The 27,089-nt window shown below is 52.2% G+C and overlaps 11 protein-coding genes across 11 annotated transcripts; 7 read left to right on the top strand and 4 right to left on the bottom strand.

The window, feature by feature from the left end:
* Nucleotides 1–931: 931 nt before the first annotated feature.
* On the top strand, nucleotides 932–2,966 carry EDD37DRAFT_608075 (beta-glucan synthesis-associated protein-domain-containing protein; the record flags this gene model as incomplete). Its single annotated transcript, XM_062815028.1, has 3 exons — nucleotides 932–1,539; nucleotides 1,589–2,863; nucleotides 2,915–2,966. The coding sequence occupies 3 exons, from the start codon at nucleotides 932–934 to the stop codon at nucleotides 2,964–2,966; spliced, it is 1,935 nt and encodes a 644-aa protein (XP_062672401.1).
* Nucleotides 2,967–3,577: 611 nt separating this feature from the next.
* On the top strand, nucleotides 3,578–4,193 carry EDD37DRAFT_627474 (uncharacterized protein). The gene is made up of 3 exons (XM_062816372.1): nucleotides 3,578–3,794; nucleotides 3,818–3,925; nucleotides 3,975–4,193. The coding sequence occupies exons 1-3, from the start codon at nucleotides 3,792–3,794 to the stop codon at nucleotides 4,065–4,067; spliced, it is 204 nt and encodes a 67-aa protein (XP_062672402.1). The 5' UTR covers nucleotides 3,578–3,791; the 3' UTR covers nucleotides 4,068–4,193.
* Nucleotides 4,194–8,170, top strand: EDD37DRAFT_627477 (armadillo-type protein). Its single transcript, XM_062816373.1, has 2 exons — nucleotides 4,194–4,308; nucleotides 4,354–8,170. Exons 1-2 carry the CDS (start codon nucleotides 4,231–4,233, stop codon nucleotides 8,140–8,142), a joined length of 3,867 nt encoding a protein of 1,288 aa, XP_062672403.1. The 5' UTR covers nucleotides 4,194–4,230; the 3' UTR covers nucleotides 8,143–8,170.
* A 289-nt stretch (nucleotides 8,171–8,459) lies between these two features.
* On the bottom strand, nucleotides 8,460–10,525 carry EDD37DRAFT_351229 (pyruvate dehydrogenase kinase). The gene is made up of 3 exons (XM_062811776.1): nucleotides 10,050–10,525; nucleotides 8,894–9,992; nucleotides 8,460–8,840 (listed from the first exon to the last, which is right to left on the bottom strand). The coding sequence occupies exons 1-3, from the start codon at nucleotides 10,162–10,164 to the stop codon at nucleotides 8,777–8,779; spliced, it is 1,278 nt and encodes a 425-aa protein (XP_062672404.1). The 5' UTR covers nucleotides 10,165–10,525; the 3' UTR covers nucleotides 8,460–8,776.
* A 1,349-nt stretch (nucleotides 10,526–11,874) lies between these two features.
* Nucleotides 11,875–13,227, top strand: EDD37DRAFT_648939 (uncharacterized protein; the record flags this gene model as incomplete). Its single annotated transcript, XM_062818082.1, has 3 exons — nucleotides 11,875–12,200; nucleotides 12,249–12,412; nucleotides 12,464–13,227. 3 exons carry the CDS (start codon nucleotides 11,875–11,877, stop codon nucleotides 13,225–13,227), a joined length of 1,254 nt encoding a protein of 417 aa, XP_062672405.1.
* Nucleotides 13,228–13,465: 238 nt separating this feature from the next.
* EDD37DRAFT_351225 (uncharacterized protein) lies at nucleotides 13,466–14,546 on the bottom strand. The gene is made up of 2 exons (XM_062811775.1): nucleotides 14,208–14,546; nucleotides 13,466–14,104 (listed from the first exon to the last, which is right to left on the bottom strand). The coding sequence occupies exons 1-2, from the start codon at nucleotides 14,359–14,361 to the stop codon at nucleotides 13,704–13,706; spliced, it is 555 nt and encodes a 184-aa protein (XP_062672406.1). The 5' UTR covers nucleotides 14,362–14,546; the 3' UTR covers nucleotides 13,466–13,703.
* Nucleotides 14,547–15,097: 551 nt separating this feature from the next.
* On the top strand, nucleotides 15,098–16,476 carry EDD37DRAFT_351223 (uncharacterized protein). The gene has a single exon (XM_062811774.1). The coding sequence runs from the start codon at nucleotides 15,194–15,196 to the stop codon at nucleotides 16,253–16,255; it is 1,062 nt and encodes a 353-aa protein (XP_062672407.1). The 5' UTR covers nucleotides 15,098–15,193; the 3' UTR covers nucleotides 16,256–16,476.
* A 487-nt stretch (nucleotides 16,477–16,963) lies between these two features.
* On the top strand, nucleotides 16,964–18,270 carry EDD37DRAFT_351535 (uncharacterized protein). Its single transcript, XM_062811777.1, has one exon. The coding sequence runs from the start codon at nucleotides 17,150–17,152 to the stop codon at nucleotides 18,023–18,025; it is 876 nt and encodes a 291-aa protein (XP_062672408.1). The 5' UTR covers nucleotides 16,964–17,149; the 3' UTR covers nucleotides 18,026–18,270.
* A 552-nt stretch (nucleotides 18,271–18,822) lies between these two features.
* EDD37DRAFT_351766 (pyridoxal phosphate-dependent transferase) lies at nucleotides 18,823–20,739 on the bottom strand. The gene is made up of 2 exons (XM_062811778.1): nucleotides 19,481–20,739; nucleotides 18,823–19,423 (listed from the first exon to the last, which is right to left on the bottom strand). Exons 1-2 carry the CDS (start codon nucleotides 20,422–20,424, stop codon nucleotides 18,883–18,885), a joined length of 1,485 nt encoding a protein of 494 aa, XP_062672409.1. The 5' UTR covers nucleotides 20,425–20,739; the 3' UTR covers nucleotides 18,823–18,882.
* A 610-nt stretch (nucleotides 20,740–21,349) lies between these two features.
* Nucleotides 21,350–23,423, top strand: EDD37DRAFT_589522 (isocitrate lyase; the record flags this gene model as incomplete). Its single annotated transcript, XM_062814493.1, has 5 exons — nucleotides 21,350–21,459; nucleotides 21,516–21,696; nucleotides 21,761–22,082; nucleotides 22,151–22,260; nucleotides 22,326–23,423. 5 exons carry the CDS (start codon nucleotides 21,350–21,352, stop codon nucleotides 23,313–23,315), a joined length of 1,713 nt encoding a protein of 570 aa, XP_062672410.1. The 3' UTR covers nucleotides 23,316–23,423.
* Nucleotides 23,424–23,926: 503 nt separating this feature from the next.
* Nucleotides 23,927–25,917, bottom strand: EDD37DRAFT_648945 (MFS general substrate transporter; the record flags this gene model as incomplete). The annotated part of the gene is made up of 7 exons (XM_062818083.1): nucleotides 23,927–23,947; nucleotides 24,002–24,280; nucleotides 24,371–24,807; nucleotides 24,875–25,059; nucleotides 25,125–25,196; nucleotides 25,248–25,471; nucleotides 25,552–25,917. The coding sequence occupies 7 exons, from the start codon at nucleotides 25,915–25,917 to the stop codon at nucleotides 23,927–23,929; spliced, it is 1,584 nt and encodes a 527-aa protein (XP_062672411.1).
* Nucleotides 25,918–27,089: the final 1,172 nt, after the last annotated feature.

The raw sequence follows: 27,089 nt of genomic DNA on the forward strand, positions 1-27,089 counted from the left end.
TTTAGTAAAAGACAGAAGACTCTATCTTAATTCCTTCGTGTCATCGACGAGATCTGAGTTAGATGATGGTGTTTAATTAGCGAGACCACAGTGATAAAGCCCACTTCTTTGTACGGGGCGCCCATGAAACCGGCAAAAGCCAACCCAAGCCACTTCTAGGCGCAAAGTCCGCCCTGGTGTGACCGCCTGTCGCTGACCTCGTTTGGCTGGTGGACCGCAACTTGTGCCCCCGTGCCTGCGTCCATTTCGCGACTCAAGCCTCTTGTTCCAGTCTTTCACTCGACATTAGCGCCTGCGGACTTTTGGAAACTCAACTCGCTCCCCTGGCTTGCTTGGGAAACTAAACTGCACCTGCAGCACTGCAACAAACACGAACACAATTCAGTGTATACCACTCTCTTATTCATACTTACTGTTTACTCGTGGCTCACCACAAGGCAGAGCACTTACATTCGTTTGTCTTACACCCGTATCAACTCGGCTATTCGAGACACTCAGTATTCACCTTGCGATCCTTTGTACCCGCTGGAAACCCACAGCTCTTCTCTTTCCCTGCAGGTCAGAAAGGAGTCGAGACTCACGGCCTCAGCTTCACACGCACACAAGACCACCCTTTACATGAGTACGAGATACCACAGCTTATAGTCGGCTTTCTGTTATCTGTCTCACTCTCAGCCTCAGCCTCTTTCTCTCACGCGGTCTACCTAGCCCTCAGATCTGACGCCTGCTCGTCAATCGGCCTCACATCTCTCTACCGACTTGCCGACACGCACATCAGTCTGCTCAGCACTTGTGACGACTTCGGCTGCGAGACCTGCAGCCTATTTGGACTCCGAACCTTTACTCAAGTCGACGCGAGCCGTGTATCAACAAACTTTCCTCTACATTCGGCGATCGATCTCTTTGACGACGAGTCGATCGCCATTTCACAATGTCGTCCCAAAGCACCTCAGTGCCGCCCCGCGTCCCACCACACATACGGTTAAATTCAGGGCAAGGAGACCTCACAAAGGGCGCTGCTAGCAGTTCGTCGAGGACCCTTGTACCGGCTTCCTCGTTACACCTCAACACCGTTTACGGCGCGGAAAACGCTCAAGACTCTGCTGAAAGATTATTATCGCCTTCGCAAGGAGGGCGATCCAGATTTCGAGATGATACATCTCCTTCTCCCTTGAGATCACCAGCACGCTCTAGCTATTCTTCACGGCGATCGAGTTGGGAGTCAGACCGCAGTAGGGATAGCAGAGGCTACGAAAATCCCTTCAGAGACTCCAGCCTGTCAAGACCCGGGTCAAGAGCTGGAAGTGACGACAACGATGTGAATACGCAAACAGTATCCGAAAAGTACAACATTCTACCGTCAGCAGGGCTGCTATTGTTCCCTGAGGATATCGAAAAGGACGATTACCTTCATAACCCGGATCCCAATGGCGAACCGCGAGATTGCGACATTTTCACGAAGAGAGGACTCGTCAACGTTGGTGGTTTAGCATTCATGACCATCGGCATTCTGGTCCTATTTATAGGTTATCCTGCCTTGTATGTCCCTATACTGATTCTAACCGCGTCTCTGCTAATGACTTGCTAGCACGTTTGTCCAAAGGATAACAGGTACTACTGATCCTTGCGCGGCCAACATTGGCTGCATCGGCAACGGCAAAGAACCTTTGTTGGTCAACATGCGTACTGGTCTGATTGACAGCGACACTCCGAAATCAGCATATACCAAGACGGACTATCATGGCAACACCTGGAATTTGGTCTTTTCCGATGAGTTCTCGACGTCTGGGCGGACCTTCTACGATGGAGATGATCCATACTTCACTGCGGTAGACTTGTGGTATGGTGTGACAAAGGATTTGGAATGGTACGACCCGGACGCTGCGACAACAAACAACGGTGTGCTGGAATTGAGGTTTGATGCTTTCCAGAACCACGAACTCAATTATCGATCTGGCATGTTACAGTCGTGGAACCAATTGTGCTTCAAGGGCGGCCGACTGGAAGCCAGTATTTCTCTGCCAGGCCGTGGCGATACTGTGGGTTTCTGGCCCGGCTTTTGGTCCATGGGCAATTTGGGTAGACCCGGGTATGCAGCGACGACCGACGGTCTGTGGCCTTATTCCTACGCCGATGTGTGCGACGCCGGTATAACGGCGAATCAAAGTTCACCCGATGGTATCAGCTATCTACCCGGAATGCGACTACCGGCATGTACATGTTCTGGCGAAGATCATCCATCATCCGGGAATTCGCGGTCCGCCCCAGAAATCGATGTGCTTGAAGCCAGTGTCGGCACACTCGACTCCCTAGGAAACCAAATCGGCATGGTGTCCCAATCATTCCAGGTCGCTCCCTTTGATATTTGGTATCAACCAAACTATGACTTTGTGCAGGTGTTCGATTTCTCAGTCACAGCCATGAACACATACAAAGGTGGACCCTTTCAGCAAGCAGTGTCTGGATTATCAAACCTGAACAATAAGTGGTATGACGGTAATGAATATCAAGTCTATGCTTACGAGTACGCTCCTGGTGCCGATGGAGATATTACTTGGTATGTGGGTGAAAACCCGGTATGGCGAATGGAAGGCCAGTCCTTGGGTCCGAATGGCAATGTCAACCAGCGCGTCGTGCCGGAAGAGCCTCTGTCGGTGGTTGTCAACTTTGGCATGTCCGCTGGATTCTCTGCCCTCAATCTGACTGGATTGGCGTCGTTGATGCCTGCCACCATGAGAGTCGACTATATCCGAATCTACCAAGATGATAGTGGTGAGATGACGTGCGATCCCCACGGCTACCCGACTACCGAATACATCAGCAACCACTACGACGTGTACCATAATCCGAACATCACCAGCTGGTAAGTTTATGCGCGATCTACACCATTTCCAGAAGCTAATCCACCATCTAGGTCAGATACTAGTTACGACTGGCCGAAGAACAGCCTTGTCGATGGTTGTTAATGATAATTGTATAATTGTTTCCGTGTTCAAAGTCGGCTACCGGCAATTGCCGGTATGTACAGATGTATGTGTGTCTTGCGAGTTAGCGGCATGGCAAACCAGCACAATGGCGTCAAGGACTTGGTAGGATCTATTTGGGAATGTGGATTTGGTGGAAAAAGGAGTTTCTTCCTTCACCGGTCTGGCAATGCATCTTGTCTAGCATTATGACCAAGGAGGGAATCACGACTTTTCCCGGTACATTCAGCGACTCACACAACCTTTACTAGACCAGGAGTGGTTCTTATCCACATCCAATTCAGCATGTCGAAGGGGGCGACGTGAAGATGCAGAGACGCGACGTATGATAATGCTGAGGAAGATAGTCAACCGTGGTCTGGACGGCTTCGAGGGTCACAAATCGCCACAGTATCTGAACTGTGTCAGCCGCCCATGTAGCGGGTCGATGCTCTCCAGACCACTTCCAATATGAAAATCATAGTTGGAAAACGAAGTTCCCCAAGACCTATATGATGTAGCATGAAACATGTTCCGATGCTTCATCTAGACTTGGTGAGGACTCAACACCGCATCACGTGTGTTTGCGCGACGTGAATGTAGTTCCTTCATAATCTGGAATACCTCCCTGTCATCTTATGTATTCTTACTGTTGGCAGCGCGTCAAATTTGACAGCGCACTCTCGTCGATGGCATACTGAACAACCATCTGAGCACAAACGAATGAGTCGAACTGCATCCATTCAGGTCTGACTGTGAGGATGTTTACAACTTCAGTCACGACCGTCGACTCTAAACCAATCGATCGGGAAGAATTCAAGCGGATTCATGGTCAACATGAGGCTAGACCAGAGCGCCCAAAAAATGCGGCAGATTACGAGAAGCTGCAGACGAAACAGCGGGCGCAAGTGATTCTTGACCACTATCAATTGCTCATGCATTATGGCATAGTAAATGACAAGGTCAGTCTTGCTGTCCGCACTACTCAGCCTACCTCGTTGACAGAATTAGTCCATACCTCAAACACGTTTATATTTTCAGAAGGTGGCATTAGGCATTGCGACGGAGCCTATCATCAAGAATTGGTTCAGCGATGGCCTTTGAACATGGTGACTGTTGGACATTCCGTACAGCCTCACAGCCTGATGACATGACGAGGCTGAGAAGGCGGTGAAACTATAATTTATTCTGCCGAAAATAAAAATAATTCCACTTCCATTCGACATTTGCGCCCCGGCGAAGTGCCTCGCAGACTCTCTACATAGTAATGGTGGACAAGATGGACGTATCACTGGAGGAGAAGTTGGCAAAAATCAAATCGCCGAACCTGCAGAGCCAGCAACACGTATGTGTGCCAGTCCTGTGGCTTGTCGTCTTCTAACAGTCGCAGACCGCAGTCGTCCTATCCTCTATCGAAGAAACCCTCTCGGAACAGAAGACAAAATTCACGGCCACTGCATACTTTGCCGCTCTACTTGCCCTCCTCAAGCAGTCAACGGCGACCGGCTCGCAGCCAAACAGCGAGAATGAAATCCTCTCCTCGACCATCTACCTCCTAGACTTGGTGACCTCCTACGTATCCGCAAGCCTTCTCCGCACCCAGTTCAACACTATTCTCTCCCTCCTAGCGCCGTACTTGAGCCCGTCGACGAAGAACGCCTCATTGCTACGGTCAGCAATCGGATGTCTCGAGTCGCTATTGGTAGCGCAGGATTCCGCGGCATGGAATCTTCCCCAGAGCCAGACCAGCCCTCGGCAGGCTATACTGGTACTTCTGACACTCGCAATTGACTCCAGGCCGAAGATTAGGAAAAGGGCGCAAGACGCGTTGACGTCCATATTGAAGAACCCCCCACCAGGACCTGCCATCGATCATCAAGCTGCCGAACTATGTGCAGCGGCCACCCAAAACAACCTCAAGAGTGCGGTAGACACAGTTCATCAGGCGAAGCGCCAACGAGGACGACCCGACGATAGTCACGAACCGGCCGTCATACACGCTCTTCAACTCACAAAGACTATTGCAGTCGCTTCAGGAGGTTGGCCAAGCAAGAAGATCGAGGCACTTTGTGAATTGTTGCTGGGGATTTCCCGATCGCGGAATGATTTCCTGGTCATGAGTGCTTTTGAGGTGTTTGAAGTGATTTTTGAGGGAATGCAGGACGAAGTCTCATCATCAAAACTCCCACGTCTGCTAGAGGCTATCGTGGAATTGAAGCCTGCGCAAAACGACTCGCAATTGATACCGCCCTGGATAGCAATTGTATCTCGCGGTTATGGCACAGCTGGAGTGGTAGAGCCGGAGGAGACGTTTGCGAAATTACCAGAACTCTTCGATATGGTGGCAGCCTTCCTTACGAGTCCATCCCACAACATCAGAGTTTCAGCTTCAGAATGCTTGATCTCCTTCTTCGCCAACTGCATTCCCGACAGTGTCATATCAGATCCGTCAGTGTACGACGAAAAGTTGCTGGAACAAATGTCGAAGAAGGCGCTAGGTCTCCTTGCTGTCAAGTACCAGACAGCGTGGATGGAAGTGTTCTCTGCATTGGCTGCGCTCTTTGACGCTTTACGCTGGCGAGGCGACCCTTATTTGCTTCCTATCGTCAAAGCTATCGGAGAACTGAGAAGCAACGAGGGCTTCCAAGGCAAGAAAGAAGCGGACGATGTACTTGGCCATGCCATTCGAAACCTTGGCCCTGGCGCGGTCTTGAACGTCCTTCCGCATAATCTCATCAAGCCACAGGCAGGCCAACCAGGCAGAGCATGGCTTCTACCACTGCTGAGAGATCATGTTTCAAACACATATCTCGCTCACTTCAAATCAGACTTGGTCCCTCTCAGCGAAGCCATGTATCAACGTATTATCGACCATGGCCGCGCCGCTAAGACCATGGATGTGAAGATCTACGAGACTGTTGTTCAACAGGTTTGGGCCACATTGCCCGGATATTGTGACCTTCCTCTGGATCTGCGAACTACCGTGGACCAGCCTTTTGCGGAAATGATCGCGAATCTGCTTTACAAACAGACGGACCTCAGGGTTGACCTCTGCAGAGGGCTGCAAAATCTGGTCGAATCAAATCAAGCCTTGCTGGCCTCAGATCTGTCTGACGAAGTCTTGCTGCTTGAGAGACGTGTGTCAAGGGCAGATGCCGAGGCGAACCTCCAGCACCTAGGACAATTGGCAGGAAGCCTTCTGGCTGTGCTGTTCAACGTCTACAGTCAAACATTGCCGCAATCCCGAGCATACATCCTGCAGTGCATCGACAGCTATCTTAGCATAACACCCGAGAAAGACCTGGTCGACACATTCAAGCGAGTGTCCAAGATGCTGGAAGATGCGTTGCCCAAATCCGATCAGCCTCCGCCCAAGAAAGAAACCAATGCAACGGCCGGTGACAAACTGCCGCCAACTTCTCACACCTTACTTGATCTCGTCATAGCACTTTCTGTTCACCTACCACGGTCCACGTTCGCCTCCCTTTTCTCACTTTCCTCCGCCGTCTTGACCAACTCGGCGGTTCTCAAGTCCGACCCTCAACTCATCAAGAAAGCGTACAAACTCATACCCAGACTAGCCAGTTCCCCTACCGGCGCAGAAGCTCTTACGGCTCGAAACAAAGACTTGCAGCAGCTGATTCTAACGACATCAGAAACGACACCAGTTCCGGCTCGTCGCGATCGCATTTTGGCCACGGAAACGCTTGTGTCGTTTCTTCCCTTGTCCGACCTCCACTTCATTCCCAGCATCATTAGCGAGGTCGTGCTCGCTTGCAAGGATTCAAATGAAAAGGCTCGAACGGCAGGCTTTGATCTACTTATTGCCATTACCATAAAGATCTCAAATCCTGAGAATCCTGCGGGCACCGTTATTCGAAACCGCCTAGTGCCACATATGCCCGACGACTCTCCAGATGCTCCAGCCACTTTGGAAGAAGTCTTCACTATGGTCAGCGCCGGGTTGGCAGGCGTGGCTCCACACATGGTCGCAGCAAGTGTGATTGCGCTCAGTAGGCTACTGTTCGAGTACCACGACCAGCTTACCGACAAAACGAAAGAGGAACTCGTCGATACGGTCACCATGTTCCTACAGTCGAATAATCGCGAAATCGTGCGTGCTGTGCTTGGCTTCGTCAAGGTCATGGTGGTTGTTCTCCCAACACAGATGTTAGAACCCAGAATGCCAGCTATCGTCTCGGGGTTGATGGTGTGGAGCAAAGAGAATAAGGGTAGGTTGAGAGCCAAGATTAAGGGCATCCTCGATCGATGCTTGAGGCGCTTTGACGCTTCAAAGGTTGAAAGCTGGGTCGGAGGTGAGGACAGGAAGATGATAGTCAACATCCGCAAACGCAGGGAACGGGCCAAACGGAACAAGACTGCCGCTGACGAAGATGAAGAGGAGCAGGACGGAGAGCCGTCAGCAGGGAAGAAATACGATACCGCGTTCGATGAGGCGGTCTACGGTTCTGAGGATGACGATTCCGAGATTGAAGGCGGCGAAGACGAAGATTCGGACGGCGACGATACCATGTCTGGCGTTTCGTTCAAGAAATCTGCGAGCAAGAAACGCAACGAGCAATTTATCAGACAGGAAGGCGAGGATGACGAACCGCTCGACTTGCTAGATCCACGAAGCATGGCAAATATCTCGAGTAAGAAACTGGGCCGCCTCCGGGATACTCAGTCGGGCGCAAGCAAGAAGACCAGAGTCAATGAGGACGGCAAGCTGATCTTTGGTGGCGCTGACGAAGATGAGGAGGAAGCCGATGTCGACATGTCCGGTGCTGCTCAGGATAACTCGGTCAATGCATACCTCGACGCTGTTTCAGGCGCGGACGCCGTGCGCCGTGGCCAGAAGGGCAGACTGAAGGTCAAGTCTGGGATGCAGAAGTCTGTGCGGAAAGAGACGCGCCAGAAGGACGACGAAGACATGCTTGGTGTCGAGGAGGCGAGGGAGGTCGCGAGGAAGATCATGGCAGGGTCGGGAAGTCCAAGGTCGCCCGGGGGAAGAGATGGCGGGAACAAGAAGGGTCCGCAACAGCAGCGGCGCGCATTGGGAGCGGAGAAGACCAAGGGACAGGAGCAGAAGCAAAAGTTTAGGGGCGGCGGCGGTGTAGGGAAGCGAGGGCAGGGCAACGTCAGGTTTGCGGGACGTCGGGGCCATGGCAGAAGGTGATGGCTTCAGATACGTGAATGGTCGATAAATGTATGGTTGATGAATGAATCAAGATTATAGCATGACATGAATCACACGAATGTGAGGGTTTCATTTCGTCCACTCTTTCTGCTGAGCCTGAACTTCCCGATCTGATTCCCCCTGTTGTCCTTTGCTGTGATTCCACCATCTGGATGAAGTCAAAGCGACTCGATGTGACTTGGTATGGCCGAAGACTCTCTTATGCAATTGACCATAGCCTGTGGACAGGACATCGCAGCATCTTGACTTCGTTATTGCTGTCTCTATACATGGCTTCTCTCAAGCATATAGCAAAGCTATATGTTAGTGAAGAGGCAGCGCGTGCCTTTTCCCCTTTCCATTTTTCATTTTATTTCTCTTTTGATCTTTGATCACATATTCATTCCAACCACTGAGAAGCGCCTCCAGGTTGCATGACATTTGGCTCCTCATTGATCATACTCTCAGCATCACCGACCTGTTTCCGTTCCGTGACTTCTCGATTCTTCGAACGTGAGCGCAACGCGGCCAAGCGCCCACTGCTAATGCCCTGTAAAGAGCTAGTTCTAGCTGTATTGTTTCCGTTCAACGCCAATCCTTGGGACCCGCTGCTATCCCTCATGACTGCTGATTGTTATTGCAGAGGTTCCGAAGACGAGGAAAGCCTGTTGAGATGCAGATATACATCCGTCCCATATCTGCAAACGTTATTAGGTTGGCTCATGTTTTGCAGGATCGGATTCACACTCACCCTTCCATGGAAATCAGTTTCAAATCTCCTCCAAAGTACCTTGCATATAACCGTGAAATGGGTAACCCATATCCAAACCCAGCCATTGGCGCCTTGAAATCACTAGCATTAAATCCCGGATCCAACTCTGGTGTAGAATCGACGGTAGTGTACATATAAGTCCAAACGAGCGGGATGGCGGATCTCGGTATACCACCTCCTTCGTCGCTGATTTTGATGGTGATGTCCTCCTTGCCTTCGGCGACGATCACTTTTGTAACTGGGAACTCCTCCTTTTCTGCACCGTGTGTTTCCACCACGGCTCGTAGAGAGTTCTTCAAGGTTTCGAAGAGCATATGCGACAGATGACCTGGAACATACATGAAATTGAGATTGGGGTTGCAAAACAACTGGACTTTTGGTGCGTCGAATAGCCCATAGTGATCCTCACAGATAAAGCGGGCATTCTCGATCGCCTCTTCCACAAGCTCTCGGACATTCGTCTTTGTGCATATTATGCCAACATAGTTGGGGTGGCGGTGCATTTGTTGCTCAGTCAAGGCAATGTGTTGCCCAATGAGCATACGAATACCGATACGAGACATGTAGAAACGGTCGAGGAAGGATTGTATATTGGTGTCGATTTGCATACGCTGTTGTTTGCGCTTCCACTCGTTGATGCCTTGGGCCACGGTGGTTACCACTGGATCGTGTCTTCGCTTAATGATCTCGAGTGTGCGGGCGAATTTCCGATTGTATTCAGACAAGACTGGGGGCCACTCCTTGCCATCATCAAGCGCAGCGAAATACCGCCGCGAGTTCAAGGACGCTTTGCCATTGCCATTCTCGTCATCTTTGAGACTGGGATTTCGAGTTGTAGAGGAAAGCCTAGTGGTGGACTTTTTAGGAGGGTTGAGGAGGCGGTTTCGAGTGTCGGGATCTAGGTCGGGTCGGGACATGGTTGTGATCTCTTCGAATGATTGAGCGTACCAGTCCCTGACCTTCTTGATTGATGTCATCTCATTGAGGCCATCGGGCAGCTTGCCCAACTCTTCTACACGATGTGCAAGACGCACGGGGAGCTCTTCGGAAAGGAATTGAGAGGCTCGGAACAGTGTGCCTGTGGAAACAGGAGTCAGCAAGAGCATGGAGGTGTCGCGTGATTCAGTCCACCTACCAGTCGAGGGCTTTTCCCCAAACTGCACCATCTGTCGAAGACTGACACCGGTCGGCGGGAAGCTGGCATAGTGACCGATGGTTGACAACAGCTTCTCTGACGGCTTCCACGACATGATGACCAAGGTTCAGGCCTTGCGGCCTGGTATCTGTAGGAAGACAACTCGAGCGGTGTAAAGAGGGTATGTTTGGTGACTCAAAATGCGAGTCGAGCAGGGAGTGTGTGATGTCCGATGTTCCCCGAGATCTGGAGTCAGAGGCACTTGACGGGAGCCGAGGTCGCTCGAGAATGCGCTGCTGCGATTGATTGCGCAAGGGCGCTCAAGGAAGACTCAATGGGCGGGACGATGTTGGATGAATGTAGAATGCGAGGCTCTTTGGACGTAACTGATGTCAAAGTAAATATGCAGGTGTCTTGTCAAGAGCAGGTGACTCAATGTGAGAGCCGTTACTATTGAATCTTCGCTTGGTCTGCTTCTGCTCCTCGTCAGCTGTGGGGAAAAGACAATAATGAATGACATTTGATTCCCGCAGGTGCGTAGCGGCATGATTGTGGAGGAGAACCTCCTAGCTTAGTATCTTACACCTGGTCCAGTGGTCACGCCAGCCACCAAGACCACCGCATCCCACACCGAAAATCCTCGATTCATCCCTTGGCCCGCGACGCCGAACCGCCTAACAAAAGCCCCATGTTTTCTCCTTTCGGTGGGGTGGCCGTTGCCTTTCTCTTCCTCTCCGTCCTTCTCGCCTTTTTCCTTCTACTGCCTCTGTTCTCACCGACCATTAATCATGTACTGATGCGTGCCAAAGTCGTCTGGTGATAGTAGCAGCAGCTTTGATTATGAGTATGCACCTACAGCGGCCGCTTTATTCGCCACTCGGCCAGTATCCTCCGCAGTCTTTCGGCAGCCTCGCGTGATCGGGTGAAATCGGTAGAGGCTGAGAAGAGATAACCGGATCCAAGCTTGAAGAGCACGAGACAACGCCGGAAGTCTACGATTGGCTGCAGGATAGACTGAGCATGCTAACACTGAACCGTTTCCAGTCATGTTACGTTGACTTGTTGACTTGCGAAGCTTTCTGGTAATGGGAGGATTTCTTTGCGTTTCGGAGTCAAGAAGCTGCCATTGACGGGTTGGGACATGGAGAGATCGCACCTTGCTCGCTTCATCAAAGAAAACAGCATCTGCAAGCATACACTTGGTGAGTAGAATCATGGTCGAGCAGTCGTCTTGTCATTGTTTGTCGAGTGTCTATATGCAGAGTCGTAGGTGTTCAGAAGGAAGGTGTATTACTTTGTGAGCAGCAAGAATTTTACAGGCCGAGCCCATTGCCGGAAAAGGTGGCACAGTCTGACAGGGAGTACACCGACGATGTAAGTTCATGATGCAGCAGGTACAGAACAGCGGGTGCCTTACATCCAAGCTGGTAGCACTACGTGGTAGAAGTGATGACCTTCCGTCTGTCAAAGACTGGCGCTATATCGTCGTGTGCGAAGAACTCCGGGACGACAACGAGGAAAGGTATCTTGTCGAACCTGGAGAGCACCGCACAAGGCATCGGCAGTATTGGCGTGAATGGTCCTGAGGATGGCGGCATGTGAACGTGGTGAAAGGGCACATGGAAGAGCTTTGTAGTGAAAAGATGTTTACTTGCGAGTAACAAAAACAACACCACTACCAAACCAGCACTCCATTCTTCATATGCCTCAACCAAGACCTGAAGTGCTTCCTGGAACATACCCCGTTGAGCGCCTGTCGGACAACTATCTCATTATCATCGCCTGCTCATTGTCTTCAGCGTGGGGCGCTCACCCACGGTCAAAGATGGCCTCTGGATCTTCGTCGTCACCTGGCTCCGATACTTCCTGGTCCGCGAGGTCATTCGAAACAGACGGCGGTGAGGCTCAAGTCTGCGCTGTTGTCCCCAGCACCCATCAAAGTCGACGACCGACATGGCTTCTGAGACTAACCTTCAGAGTACAAGACCTGATCGACAGCTTCAGTTGGATCAGATTCGTTTACTACCTCTGTTCCTACTCCTACTTCTGTCTCATGATGTACCTGGCATATGTTGTTCTGCCCTTGCCTGGCCACTGGGACACCAAATACCAATCTGACAAGGTCCCCATGGTCTATCAAGACTTCACCAAGTGAGTTCGAGTCCAGGTATCGTCGGTCGACGTGGCTAACGTTACCAGCTACTTCGGCGGCTTTCAGGGCTTCGCAGACTGCAACATCCGAGCAATCGATCTCTACACCCCTCCGCAAGACGCTTCGAAGTACTGCTCTCGACGTGCAGATCTGCTCGAATCCATGTCGCAGGGAGGTCGCATCGGATTTGATACGCCATATTGGCCAAAAGGTAAACATCCTCCACCTTACTACTCACAGTATAGACTGACTCCTCTTCAAGACTGCCACTACCGGTGGTACACAGTTGCCGAGATCTGCATGATTCTAGAACGCTTTGACACCGTCGTCTTCGTCGGCGACTTTAGTCTCCAAACCATCTATAACGGCTTCAACATCCTGCTGCGTCAAGACCTCGCCTTTGGTGCTCTCAAGACGTGGGACATGGACAACGACCTACTCCAACAATGTCGATGTGACAACCAGTTCATCGTGCAGGCGTGTACCGGACACTTCGTTACTACCAGCGAGGATGTCGTCAGAAATACAAATACCGCCGAACACAGCAGCCCGTACGCTTGTTCTCGCACTCCTCATGCCTTCCTCCAGATGGACAAGGCTCCGGCTTCCAACGACGTGCTTCAGAAGTTCAGAACCCTGGTCCCGCAAGTGCCTCAATCGAACTACAAACCCGTCCCAGTCATCCACTCACTGTCACCGACCACCTTGTCCGCCGAAGCGGCAGGAAGGTCCATACTAGAATTCCTCGCTTTGGCTGACGCTTCCAAGCGCAAGACACCGATGCTCTGGATCGGTCCAACGGCGGCGGGTCACATTGACATTAAGGACCGCAAGGGCAATCAAGAGATCTGGGACTTTGACAAGCAACTGGCACATGTCGCAGCGCAGAATGACATCGAGGTTCTCAAGATGTGGAACGTGACGGTCCAAGCGAGCAGCTGGGATGGGTTGAGGTTCTCGGAGAAGGTGGCACTCACCCAGGCTATGATGGTGATCAATTGGCTCAGTCGGCTTGAATCGAGTTGAGAAATAACGGCAATCTGCCCGAGTCGTGGACCGATAACGGACGGGAAACCCTCGGATGTGCCTCGCAAAGGATGGCCTTGCAAGATGACGATCGTGCTGAACCAGCATGCCAAACGTTGACAAATCTCACAGCAGGTGAAAAGTTATGTGTTGTACTATGAAGGGCTTCTTGGGTAACAGTGGCTCAGATTGAGAGGTATCTAGACCTCGTCCCCAAAAGTTATTCCTTGCTGAGATCAATGAGCATTTCACAATATTCTGCTCTGACCTCCATCTATCATTGTTCCGGTTTCACGCAGTTTTCTGCAATGATCGTCTGATTTCAATGCTGGCAAGCATCCATCAGCTTAGTTTGAGGCGATAAGCTGAAGTTGCTGTCCGTTTTCATGCCTTGTAGGCACCCCAGATCTACCGCCACTGCCCATATTGTGGCAGCAGCTAGAGCAACATCGTGATGTAGCACTGGGCCCCTTTTTTCAGAACAGAACTTCGCCACTTCCTTCCATCTCGCCACCCCATAATTCGGCGACCTTGCGTAGTTTGCCTTTGTCCTTTCGTTTCCTCTCCATTTCTTGTGCACGTTGTATCCGAAACACCTCCTCTACATCTCCCTCCTCGTAACCCGGAGGCGCTTCGTCATCCCTGTCAAGGTCGACCTCGCCTAGTATTAGGACATTCTCGCCTCGAACCAGGTACGTGCCTCGAGGGATGTCGCAGTAGAGATTTCGAGGTTGTGGTTGGGCATCGTCGGACGAAGAGGGGGTGGTGACGAAGTATCTTTCTCGTGTGTCTGTTAGGACGAGGTTGGCAAATTGGTCCCACGAGCGCAGAATGCCGAAGATCTTGCGCCCGTCGCGTAGCACTAGTAGGAGTTTCTCTAGATGCGTGAGTCAGCTGGTGCGCTTGTAAGAGGCTGTTACAATCATGGTGCTCGGAACCGGTGTTGAATCGACGTATGTGGACACATGAGAGGAACGTACTGTCTGTCAAATCGAGCAACTGCGCAGCGGTTGTGAACATCTGAGGTGGCAGCTGCGGAGGCCCTTGAGGCGGTGCTCCAGGTAGTACAGCATTGGGTTGCGGTGTCTGGCTTTGCGACCCAAGCGGTGTTTCGTTGAGAGTGAGGTTCTCCATCTTGTTGGTGTCTGCAGCAGTGTTGCAACAGGCTTGACAGTGTTGTAAGTGGGTGGTGTCGTGCTGTTATCTATGCGGAGAGATGACAGTGAAGTTTGTTTCATCCAATTGGCATCCAACCATGGCCGCTACCACCAGTTCCTGTTGTTGGTGAATAGAGGAGAATGTCACTGCTGAATCTCAAAATCACAACATGATGTCGAACATCAATTGGAACGGGGAAAGTGCGAAAGCGGGAGGAGCCGCAGTGCAGGGCAGGGCAATTGCAGTCACCGAGGTACAGCCGTGCAGCTACAGGACCATTCCATTATCAGGCATACCAAGTTAGGAGACCCTTGGAGAATGCATTTTGGGTTCCGAACCGGGGATAATGTTCGTGTGCTATCAGTATGTCCAAGATGTTCTCATCCAGCCTTCCTTGGGGGTCTTGATATCTTTCTCAGCTGTTCTCGGAATGAGGGATCCAGCCTCGCCCGCCGGTAACTCGTCGTTTCCAGAACTACGGCGCCGGATGATAGCTAATCCGAGTTTCCGTTCCGCTAGCAAGCACCTACCAAGCTACCACACCGGTATTCGCTACCATCAACATGTATTCAAGGCCACGCCTCATGGCCCACAATCAAGAAATGCCATCGAATGAGACTGGAGTCGCAAGCTCAAGCTAATCAAGATAACAAATGGACAAACAATCAAATCGTTTGAGATGTCCACGCAGCGGAGTATAAATAAGTGCCTGACATCTCAGAAGATCGAGAGCTACTTCACACCACGGACAGCCTCTCAATTTCCGGCGCCCCAAGCTACATGAAAACACCCAAGACATAACTTCAACATGTCGTTTGGCGGATTGAAAACTCTGCTCGACCAGAAGCACAACCCTCCAGCTCCGGCGACGGAATCCTTCGCTGGAAGGGTGGTGCTTGTAACAGGCGCTACAGGTGGTTTGGGGATGGAGGCGGCGAAGAAGATAGCATTGCTTGGTCCAGACATGCTCATCATCACGGCACGGAATGACGCCAAGGGTCAAACGGCGAAGCGAGCAATCGAAGCATCTGTCAAGTCCGCACCCAACAGAGACACCAGCAAGCGCACCGAGATCGTCCCGATAGTCCTCGACATGAGCTCATTTGCAGGAGTACAACGGTTTGTCGACACATTGCAAGCTCAATTCTCAAGCATCGATGCCGCCCTTCTCAATGCAGGGACATTGCCATCCAAGTACGTGCAGAGCCAGGATGGATGGGAGGAAGCACTTCAAGTCAACGCCTTCAGCAGTTTCCTTCTGGGCGTCCTATTGCTACCACTCCTTAAAGCAGCAGCAGACGCTGGCACATCTTACAAACCGCACCTGACCTTCGTCTCTTCCGGCACGGCATGGCTCATCAAACCGGAAAAGCTAGGGCAGCTCATCAACAGCGAAACGCCCCTGGAGGACCTGAACGGTCCGAAGAACTTTCCCTCGACGCTCGCTGGTGCACAAGCCCAGTACGCAAGGTCGAAACTGGTGCTCGAGTACGCCGTTCGGCATCTGGTAACCACACCAGCGCTGAAAGATGACAAGGGGAATGTCAAGGTCGTTGTCAACACAACGTGCCCTGGGATGTGCAAAAGTGACTTGGGACGCCAGGTGACGACCAATGTATTCGTCAAGTTGTTGAGCTGGATTCTCTACGCCTTTTTCGCTCGTTCTGCCTCAGATGGGGTCAACGCGTTCACTATGGCACTTACACTGGGAGACAACAGCCATGGGGAGATGTGGAAGAACGATCGAATATTCGAGACTGGGCCCATGAACACTACCGAGGAAGTACGGAAATTTGGTGACAGGATCTGGAATGAATTTCGACAGGTCATTCTCAAAGCGGATGCCAAAACGAAGCCTTTCTTGAGCTGAATATCTTAAACCCATGTCGAAGCATGCGATGTGAGTACTGCTTTGTGATTGTAGCAACAGAAACTCGCATATTAGGGGTCAAGTTTCTGCGTTATATAGAGCTGTAGTGCTCACCAAGGGGACGCCTGAACCCGAATATCAACATGCACATTCGATCAAGTATGCAATCCGTCCACCCGCAGTATATGTGGATGACAGAGAGACAGAGAATTGGCCCAGTCCATCCTGCAATGACATTAATCGCATGCAAATGCGCACCAATCAATCTGATGGTCGGTAATGCAAGCTGATGTGCTGGCAACATCTGACAGGACCGATATCTCAGCAGCGGGGGTGTTCTCGCTAACTTACTGCAAGTCACAAAAATGGCGAAGACTTTCCCGTCAACGCTCGCTCTGGTCTGGGCTTGTCAGTCTGCGCTTAACGTCGATATTGCTCCATTTCAACCGCTCTTTTCTGTCGCAACAAATGCCAGAGAAGCTTCCCCATCTTGCCTTTGGAGGTGTGTCGACCGATTTGTGATCGGCGCTTTCACAAGAGGTTCCGGACTCACATAATTTCGGTTTTGTGTGGACATTACCCCCGCACTTTTCGCTGGATTGATCCTTATCGATAGTGTGATATCGCTGGTGCGAATCCTGTACATCAGCAAACAGTGGTGCGTTTGGTATGTTATGCTCGGTTGCATCTAGTGCAGAAACACTCTATGCTGCACGCAGAAACGCAGGCTGACTTGACTTGCATTTGCAGCATGGCCGCCAGAGGTTGCCGTAGTATCCCTCGCGCGAACCGTCCATGACATCCTGAAGTTGGCCCCCGCGTAACTGGCGATCCCTTCCCACGGCGAAGAGGGCGGTCGAAACCGCAAACCATCCTGGGAGACACTCTACCTCGATGGGCACGAGCACGAGCGTCCGATCTCTTGCAGCCTTGTCGGTCGTTTCGGACCATGACACCATGTCAATGGCATCCACGACAGCCACAGATGCGGTACCACCGTTGACGCGGGCCCCATCGACGGGAACGTCATCGACTTCCTCGGCGGCAAACACAGATCAGGCCAGCAGCATCCTTGGGGACGGATACATACTCGAATCGCAAGACGGAGCGCTGACGATCCCTTCGCGGTACCTGGCGGATGCGGACTTGTTATGTCCCTTCCAGATCCTGGACTGCGAGTGCGTCTTTGCCGACATCATTTCATTCAAGACGCATGTCTTCTCGCACTTTCGTGGCCACGAGCTCCCAACGATAGCCGACTGCTTTTTGTGCGACAACAAGTATTCGCAGGGCCTGGAAGATGACGCGGCATTCGCGTGGAACACCATGCTGTCGCATTTGGTGCATGATCATTTTCGCAAAGGCCAGAAACTAGCCACTGTGAGAACCGACTTTGCGCTCATGAGGTGGATGTATTGTCGAAGAATCATCAACGAACACCAATTCAAGCGCACGCAGATGGTCCCTGTGCCAATCCTGCTTCCCGGTGCGAACAACTGGCGGACACAAACCTTCAGTATTCCGCGAGCACCACAGGCGCCGTCGGCATCACCTCCAGCGGCGCTGGTGGCGCACATGGGTCGATCCGTGGGGTATCAGAGCGAATCTTATACCGTCAATGCAGGACGGCGAGCAGAGAGACGTCGTCTCGATGCCACTCGGCCCATGATTCGAACACGACCGACGTTTGAGTCACAGCGTGGTGCTGAGAGTCCGTCCATAGGAGGCAGGAGTTTGTCGATTGCCAGTGCGCCAGTATCAGTGGGATAGGGGCTTACCGGAATATTGGAGGTGAAGTTGCAACTGTCCATGGGTTGAGACATGTTTATGGGCGTTCATGGGCGATTGGGTACGTCTTATAATGTGTGAGCGACATCGGAAAGCGGTGAAGGAGCTTCCGTCACGACAGCAAGGCGTGTCAGTTGGGCTTCATGTTTCTTCTCCTTCCGATGACTGGGGGCCAAGGGATTGGGTAAGTGTCTTGAAAGTACATGGGTACGCTGGTCGTTGAGACGTCGCTGGTTGGCTATAGCATGTTAGAATCGGTAGGTCGCCCAGCACGACATTCAAAAATGGGAGATGCACTTTTTCGAGTAAATCTTCTGTGCGTGTGGTGGGCATAATCGTGGATGGTTGCCTGTTGACGCGCGCCACGTGTTCGCGGCGACAATAGGATGATGAGCCATACAGAATGGCTGAGCCCCAGACGATAATGTTTCGATTGAGTGCCACCAAAACCGGTCAGCAATACGCTTGATAGTCACAGCGACTTAGATTGGCAGTAATGAAGATGAGAAGGAAAGACAGATGAAAAGTTGGCAAGAACAACTTTGTTAGGTGTCATGTTAACCCCCCTGACCACCGTCCAGGGGCCTAGGGATTGCCAGGTATCACGGAAAAGAATTACACGTCGGGTGAAGCACAAACCTTACTCCCCGCATCACTACGGAGGATCACCCATAAGGTCAACGCGCACTTTCTTCACCGCAATGGGATGGCAGCAGTAGATGTCGACGACCCAAGTTCAAAAACAATAATAGACTAGGGAGATCGTCATTGTACTGATATCATCGCTAAGACATCTGCTAATGAGTCTGGGATCGGACAAGCTCATGGGCCTTTAGCATCTATGCCTGCTCCCATGTCCCGTTCTTGTGGTCCATGAATCGCTCCTTGAGCACCTGTGCAATTCTCCGGACACCTTCCACCTGTCGTTCCTCTTCCTCCCAGGCCCAACAGAGCCTCGCACCCCTGCTCAACTGACCGCCTGTCGACTTGCTTCCTCTGACGGCCATTGCCCCAGCGGCCAGGAATCGCAGATTGTATTCCTTCAGCGCTACCGCAGCAACCTCATCAGCCAGGATGCCTAGCGGAAACATGATGTAGAGGAAGAAACCGCCCATGATTTCTTGCTCCTCGAGATGACCGTTGTTGCCATTGTCCTTGCCCCCACTGCTTCTCGTGACGTGATAAGGTCGACCGGTATCAATCTGCACACCCAGAGGACCCAAATACTCCTCTATCACTTGCCGAAGACGAGCCGCGCGAGTACGGTAGGTGGGAATAAGAACTTCTTGAATGTGAGACTCGAGGGCACCCGTCCGAAGCACGTGTTCAATCAGCGTGGAAGAGAATTGGCCTGGTGCGCCTCCCGACAACGTGGCTCCCCTGAGAAATAATTTGTTAGCATGAGGACTTTAGTGGTCGAAGATCTCTTACACTTACACTTTATTGAGTCGGGCAATGAACGTCGGGGTCGCTTCTGCCCATCCACATCTCAAACCGGGTCCCATGACCTTGGAGAATGATCCGTTGCTGACGGCGTTCCCCCACTCCTCGTCGCCACCGGGCAGTGTACGGTCGACGTCCACCAGTCTGGGCGGAGGAGTTGGAGCCGACAGATCAGTGGCTCCATTCGAGACAGGTTGAGTTGAGTCTGCGGTAGAAGATGGGTCGACTGTCCACGACAAGAAGTCGTAACAGTCGTCGGTGACGATGAGGGCGTTGACGTCCCTCGCAAGTCGTACCAAAGCCTCTCTTCGCTCCCGGGTATATGTCTTTGCGCTGGGATTGCTGAAAGTAGGAACGAGATAGATGACATGTCGATATACCCGAGGGTACTGAGGCAAACGCTTGTATAGCGAAGCCTGACTGGAGGCCTTTTCTTCCTCTTCACGATCTACGGCCTCAATTCGCTTTCGCAGAAGTTCCACGTCCAAGCCATCCTCGTCCTCAGGACAACCCACGAGACGACCCAGGAATCCCGCATCGTCAAAAACAGTGCATGCCAGGAAATATGTCGGCTCGACCATCCAGACGCGGCGAGTGTAGACGGGGTCTGTGAAGGCGGCCATGATACAGGCCAGGTTCCCCGATGCTCCTGCCGTGATGCAAATGCGCTCGGAGCTGACGGGTTGTTGTAGGCGGTAGAGGCGAGAAAGCCACTCGGCGCATCCTCTGCGCAGCGCAGGGTCGCCTATATTGGGCCCATAGAGCATGGCTTCGGTGGCACGTTTTGGGTTGGACAGTGTCGCCTCAGCGGCAGCCCGGAGCGGCTGGCTGGGGAGAAGGCGTGGCGTTGGCCATCCTTTCTGAAGATCAATGTGAGGCTGCGGTAATTCTGATGGCGACTTTTGCATCTCACTCGAGGTCTGTGCGGCTATCGCCATGATGAGTGAGGCCTTCTTCGCCTATGATGCCTTCTTACTCGCACGGAGTATCTAGGTAGGTATGCAGAGTCAACGAACTTAGTAGGTACCTAGGTAGTCACTCTTACCACAACGACAACGAGGACAACGACGAATGAGCACCTTACCAGCCGGCAGCCTCGTTGGGAGCCAATCGATTGATTTCATTTGTACTGTCGACATTCGACACTGACTTTGTTCAAGGATTTGCCTTTCGGCGACCTCCCATCCATTGTCGGGATTCGGTCCCCATCACTGCTTGATCGGCGGGACAGCATCGATCCTGACGCTCGCGCCAGACTGCAGCAGACCATACAGGATACTGGTACCACAATCCTCTGGAGTCTGTTGTCTGTGACACGCAGACTGTTTCCGTGGCAGATAGCAGATAGCCGGTGGAAGGCGGAGACTGGAAGGTGACTTTCCGACGGACTCTTAGGGGTCCTGATGGTCCGACACGACCGATCTACTGATCGCGTGTCCTGGACCCTGATCGTCCGTTCCACACGCGTCTTTGGGTCATGTCATATTGATTCCGACCTCAATCCCAATGTGCATCATTGACCTTATCGCGTGGTCCTGTACCTGACTTCACTAGTAGTCTGCCGGCCGATGGATCATGGATACTACATCTGGGAACGCCATGTGCGTGGCTGTCCCTCGGAGAGCTTCTCCCCCGTCAGGCTCACGCGGTCTGTGTCGGTGTCGGGATCCCACTCCGCAATGCGAATGGGTTTGTGGATCGTTGAGACGGACGAGGGACACGAAAGGCAACCAGATCTTGAACAGGTGCTGTCGAGTCTCAGACCTGGAGGAAAAACATCGCTGGTGATTTCCTTGTCTTTCGCTTCTTCAACGCTTGTGACATCTTCGTTTCTGTATCTTGGATCCAATTCCAGCCATCGTCATGCCGAAAACAAACATGTCTCTCGACGCCGAACAAGCGGCCTTTGACCAGGAAGTGGCAGATATCAAGGCATGGTGGCAGTCGAGCGCAAAGCAGCGTCAGCTGAAGCGGTGAGTCTGAACACTTCGGTCGTGCTGCCCGACATCGTCTAACAAATCACTACCAGTCCATACCCGGCCGAACGCATTGCTGCGCTTCGTAGTTCCATCAAGCAGAAATACCCGTCTAGCGATATGGCACTCAAGCTGTGGAAGCAGATGAACGAGCACGAAGAAAAGGGAACTTCGGAGCTGACGTTCGGGTGCACCGACCCTCTGCAAGCTGGCGTCATGGCAAAGTACCAGCAGGTAGGACCAGACCAAACAAGGTCGCTCCGACTGCTACATTCAAGATGACTGACTGGAAACAAAGACGATATACGTGTCGGGTGCCCTGTGTGGTTACTCGCAAGTCAGTCAGCCGGGAATGGACCATGCGGACTACCCTTGGGACACGGTCCCAGCAACGGTGAACAAGATCTTCCGATCTCAGCAATGGCAAGACCAGCGACAACGTCAATTTCGCTTCCTCTATCCCAAGTCAGAGCGACAAGGATTGGAGGACTGGGATTTTCTCACCCCCATCGTCGCCGACGGCGACATGGGCTTTGGCGGTCTCACCCACACCATGAAGATGACGAGAGCCTTCGTTGAGGCTGGCGTTGCCATGTTCCATCTTGACGATCTGGCCATTGGTATGCATATACAGCCTCGCAAGCCGAGGTCTTTTGACAGTTGGTAACCCGTACTGACTTACCAACAGGAACCAAGAAATTCACCATTGGCGAAGGACGAACCGTCATCCCTACGAGTGAATACCTGTCCCGCTTGACAATGGCGCGGATGCAGATCGACATCATGGGTGCTGAAACGGTATGCATGAATCTTTTAGCCCATCCGAGGAAAGCCTTAGAAGCTGACAAAGAATCCCAAACTAGATCCTGATGTGCCGATGCGACACTGACCACTCCGGCTATATCACCTCTGTGATCGACCCGCGCGACCATGCCTATGTTCTGGGAGCCACCAAGCCTGTCGAGCCGCTCACGACTGTCCTGGCCCGAGCGCTGGCCACTGGCGAGGACTATCTTGGAGCCCAAAAGAGTTGGCTTGCTTCGGCGGAACTGAAGACCTTTGATGGCGCCGTGGCCGCTCACGCTGAAGCGTCGTCGCCGGACGCCGTGGCAGCCTACAAAAAAGCCATTGCGGACTCCAAGACACAGCTCTCGCTGACCGAACGACGAGCCCTGGCAGCCAAGCACCTCCCTGAGGAGGTTTACTCCACGCTGTTCTTCGACTGGGACCTGTCCCGGACGCCCGAGGGAGCTTACCGATTTGCACCCACCGTCGACGCGGTCGTGTCTCGCGCCCTGCTGACCGCGGGACTAGGCGAGGTCACCTGGGCACGCATGGACTACCCTGTCCCATCGGACATTGACACCTTCCACATGAAGGTGCGCGAGGTGCACCCGGACCGCAAGTTTGCGTTCGGGTACACGGGAGGCTACGACTGGATGAAGGCAGGCGGCTGGACGCCCGAGGAGGTCAAGGAATTTCCCTGGGCCAGCTCGAAGAAGTACGGAATCGTCTGGCACGTCCAGCCCATCTGGGCCCTTCAGGGCCAGCGACGCGCCGTTGAGGACTTCTCCAAGCTCTGGCAGAGGGGCGGCATCGCCGCCTACATGAACGTCGTCCAGGCCCGCGAACTGCAGACCAGCTACCCGGGCCTGACGGCGAGGGAGATCGACGATGCGGCCGAAGAGGTAGACGCCGCCGACAATGCGGGTTACGCCAGGTTCCGGTTCTCCGGTGCCTACCTCGCCGATTCCCTGTTGGAGACGGCCACCATGGGCGTCGAGGGTGCCCAGAAAGGACTGCTGATGGGTGAAGGTATCGTCAAGGGCCCCAAGGCCAACAGGTTCGGTTAATCGGCGTGCCCCAGGCTCAGACACGGCTAGAGTTGATGTGCCACTGCCAGCGCCACACAAAAGGAGAATAAATTAAACAGTGAAGAGATTTACGTACCATCAATATCTAAATATACCTGGTAAAACCAGACCAAAGGGTAACTCATTCCACGGACCATCGCGCATGCTCGAAAAATTTAACAGTCATTTCTACATACTTGATTTAGTTGTACCTACCTACACTTGAGGATTCAAAACTACTTCTCGTACAGGATGCCGCAAAGCGCTTGTCACCCCGATTCAGGCGTATGTTGTGCTTCATGTGACTCTGCCTTTATTGTCTCATTCTCGACCATAACCCTGGGGTTCTTGTTTGTGACAGCCTGCAACTCAATGACTCAGGGAGAGGAAGCCACAACATACGCAGTTTCCGAACATGAATTATCCTCAGACATGGGGACGATTTGAAATGTTGTAGCAATTCGCAGCGCTGCTTCATCACCACGAAGCCAGCCACCAAGATGTCTCCTACTAGAAGATTGTAACACCGAAAACTATCCAAGCAACGAAACCCCGCCAACCCAACAACCCGCTTGCAAGACCCATATCCTCCTCATGACTTTCGTCTCCGTTTACCAGACATATCGGAAATGCTGTTGTATGACAGTCAGAAAGTGTATGCAGCATGTGAGGAGAGGATTACGTACCAAGTTCTGCTTATCCGTGAGATCCTTGAAATCGGTGTCCTGGTGCACGACGGCACCGGCGGCAGCGTCACGGGCGTCGCGACGCTTGTTCTCGTACCAGCAAAGGGCCATGTAGACACCGATGGTGAGCAGCGACAGAATGTAGGAACCCAGGATGGCGCCAAAGCCGAGTGGGTACAAGGGCGCTTGGGCGGTCTTGAAGAACTGCGGCGCGATAATGTTGGAGACGCAGTAGGCGATGAACATCATAGCGTTGACGGTGACTTTCTTGGTGTGGCCCTGTTGGGTGGCAGCTTAGAAAATGTCCTTCGAAAATGCAAGAAACACTAGCAGAGCACATCGGCAAGTCTACAGAGAATCAAAACTTACTGCAGTGTTGGCACCGATAAGACTCAGCGCGACAATGTATGGACCCAAGTAGAAAAACGACATGTACAAGGCGGCCAGACGGCTGTGGTAGGCCGTCGTAGGGAGCGTGTACAGGAAGATGGCAGCGATGAGACCGACGATCACGCCGAACATGATGAAGGCTCCGCGGAAGTGGTACTGCGGCATGTACCTGACGGCGAGGAAAACGCCGCCATTGCATATGTAGCTGGAGGCGGTCTGTACAATGCCGTTGGGGATGGTCAGGAGGGCGGAGCGCTGCGAGGTGTAGCCCAATCCTTTCACGATCAGAGGCGAGAAGTTGGTGAGACCACCGTTGGGAATGCTGATCCAGATGTTGAAGAGGAACATGAGCCAGACACGGATGTCAAGGAGGGCCTCGATGCATTGCTCCTTCTTGAAGGTTTTGTTTTCGATACCTGAACCGAGCTCGAATTAGTACTGCCGGTCATTGCGAGAGTGCAAGGATTATCGGCTGATGCTCACCAGTTTGATTGATTCGGACACGGTCAACGGCAATGGCCTTTTCCCGCTCGCTGATGAACTTGGCCTTGACGGGATTGTCGGGGAGGAAAATGCCGACCACGAGACCGTAGAGGAATGTCATGCCGCCGCAGATCCAAAAGAAGGTTGACCAGACGTGGAAGGAATCAGTCTTGATGAAGCCGATGCTGTAAGGGAAAGCAAAGTATCAGTACGCTACCCATGACTTTGGAGGTTGTGGTTCAAGGCTTACGCATAGCCAATGGGACCTGTGAAGCAGGTAGACAAGCCGGTGTACATCAGTCCGTAGCGCAGCGACTGCTCTCTGCACAAGAGTTAGCGATTCAGTTGAAGCCTCAGAAGGACCTAGACTTACGGCCGGGTGTACCACATAGACAAAATCAGGAGGTTACCAGGCACAATTGGCGCTTCCAACAGACCGAGTAAGAATCGACAAGCCATCAGCTGAGAAAAGGTCTTGACGAAACCGGAGCCGATGAGGAGTATGCCCCAGAGCATCATGGCACCGGACATGGTCTTTGCGATGGGGAGCTTCTGGAGCAGTGATCCGGATGGGAAACACCAAACCAAATAACCAAACTGCTCGCGCGCAACGAAAGATCAGCAAATCTGTCCACTTGTGCGCAATATCGCAGGAGCCAAGAGTGAAAAAGACGTACGTAGAATACGCTGCCAATCCAGGCGTACTGGTTGCCCACAAGATTCAGGTCCGTCTTCAGTCCGTACAGCGCCGCGGTGGCATGGCTGACTTTGTCCATGGCCGGCAGGAGGACATTGAACCACAGGATGGGGATCAGTCGAAGGTCCAGCTTCCATCGAAGGCGCCAGACTTCTTTCTGGGTGTAGCCCTGCCCGCCTCGGAACATCTCAGCCAGCTCGGCTGCGATGTCTTCTTTGGCAAGGTCATGCTGTTGGGTTTTGCCTCCCAGCTCGTGGACCTCGCCAACAGCGTAGTCGTTGTTGTTCTTGGACGTGTCCTCGGACGGCTGTCCGGCCGCGGTGGTGGGCTCAATCTTGGAATCCATTGTGCTGCGCGAGTGAAGGAGGACGTATAACTGGACTTAATGAGATATAGTCCCATGGTCCATCCAGGCCTTATATGTATGATTCGAGCCCTCGTAGTCCGTTTCTGGCGCGCCATGTGCCGTGTATCGAGGATGGTGGTTTTGGCTTCAAGGCTTCCGCTCCCGCTGCCGTCGCTTCGAAGTTCGGACTCTTCATGCTCCGCAAAAGTGGACTGCAATTGACAGGGGCAACGCCTAGTGAGCCGCAAGCATCTGCCTCTGCTGAGGGGTTCAGACCACCTGATTCGGCTATGTCTTTCTGCTTATCAGAGGACGGTGGAACTGAGCGCGATGTCTTGATAAGACTGAGAGCTGGTTCGGGTTGGTGACTCGACTAGCTTCGTAGTGATCTATTGCCAAATGGCCTGATATTTGGATGTCGTTGGTATTGGACCCTGGCAGTTGGAGTCGCTCTGCCTACGCCCGCAGCCCAAAGCGCAATTGACCACGCCATCACTTCTCTCTCCGCACGCACGGGCTTCTGGCTCATCAAGAGCGGCATAAAAGGATCTGCAATTACACAGTACATGCAGGTGCAGCCTCGATGTCTGCTGTGCACATACTTACTTCAGATACGTGGAAGGCACCTATAATCTACCTAGTTTCTTAGGTACGTGACAAGTGCTTTACGCGGCCTGGCTAGCCTGACCGTAGGCACCTTACCTACATGAGTATCTAGCTACGTACTTTAGGCAAGAAAGGCATGCCCGTGTGGCTTCATCTGTGATCCTCCGTACTCTAACCGAGGTACCTTGTCTCAGTTCTCAGACCCATGAGGCTCACGTGACAGTGCATACGCACTAGTCCTTTTCGGAGAAAAGTCCTTCGCCAGAAGGGTCTGAGCTCCAAAACAGGTAAAGTGGGCTTCTTCTCGTTACCCGACTACGTATTTTTCGATCTCCCTTAATAGTTAACCTTTTCCTCTCGTTCAAGCGTATTTATATATATAAACCTAATAAAGACCTGAATAAAGAAGAAAAAAGTAAATAAATCGAGTTACTATTCGTTGAGATAAATAATACCTAAGTATTAAGTATTACGATATTCTTCGCACTTTAGCTTCTTAATTTAATAACTTTTTAGTTTTAGGGTCAATTTAGCTCGAATTTTAAATATTATATATATTATATTTA

Source organism: Exophiala viscosa, assembly GCF_022695815.1.
Source record: "Exophiala viscosa unplaced genomic scaffold EDD37scaffold_3, whole genome shotgun sequence".
Lineage (NCBI taxonomy): Eukaryota > Fungi > Ascomycota > Eurotiomycetes > Chaetothyriales > Herpotrichiellaceae > Exophiala > Exophiala viscosa.

Bases quoted from the DNA above. Each gene is read 5' to 3' on its own strand.
- EDD37DRAFT_627477 (XM_062816373.1), top strand. From the start codon at position 4,231: ATGGTGGACAAGATGGACGTATCACTGGAGGAGAAGTTGGCAAAAATC. The intron at 4,309-4,353 runs GTATGTGTGCCA...TAACAGTCGCAG, and splicing joins ACCTGCAGAGCCAGCAACAC to ACCGCAGTCGTCCTATCCTC.
- EDD37DRAFT_351535 (XM_062811777.1), top strand. From the start codon at position 17,150: ATGGGCACGAGCACGAGCGTCCGATCTCTTGCAGCCTTGTCGGTCGTT.
- EDD37DRAFT_351223 (XM_062811774.1), top strand. From the start codon at position 15,194: ATGTCGTTTGGCGGATTGAAAACTCTGCTCGACCAGAAGCACAACCCT.
- EDD37DRAFT_351229 (XM_062811776.1), bottom strand. From the start codon at position 10,164: ATGTCGTGGAAGCCGTCAGAGAAGCTGTTGTCAACCATCGGTCACTAT. The intron at 9,993-10,049 runs GTAGGTGGACTG...CTGTTTCCACAG, and splicing joins TGGGGAAAAGCCCTCGACTG to GCACACTGTTCCGAGCCTCT. The intron at 8,841-8,893 runs GTGAGTGTGAAT...TAACGTTTGCAG, and splicing joins AAACTGATTTCCATGGAAGG to ATATGGGACGGATGTATATC.
- EDD37DRAFT_627474 (XM_062816372.1), top strand. The intron at 3,926-3,974 runs GTCAGTCTTGCT...TGACAGAATTAG, and splicing joins ATGGCATAGTAAATGACAAG to TCCATACCTCAAACACGTTT.
- EDD37DRAFT_351766 (XM_062811778.1), bottom strand. From the start codon at position 20,424: ATGGCGATAGCCGCACAGACCTCGAGTGAGATGCAAAAGTCGCCATCA. The intron at 19,424-19,480 runs GTAAGTGTAAGA...ATTATTTCTCAG, and splicing joins ATTGCCCGACTCAATAAAGT to GGGAGCCACGTTGTCGGGAG.
- EDD37DRAFT_351225 (XM_062811775.1), bottom strand. From the start codon at position 14,361: ATGGAGAACCTCACTCTCAACGAAACACCGCTTGGGTCGCAAAGCCAG. The intron at 14,105-14,207 runs GTACGTTCCTCT...TCACGCATCTAG, and splicing joins GTTGCTCGATTTGACAGACA to AGAAACTCCTACTAGTGCTA.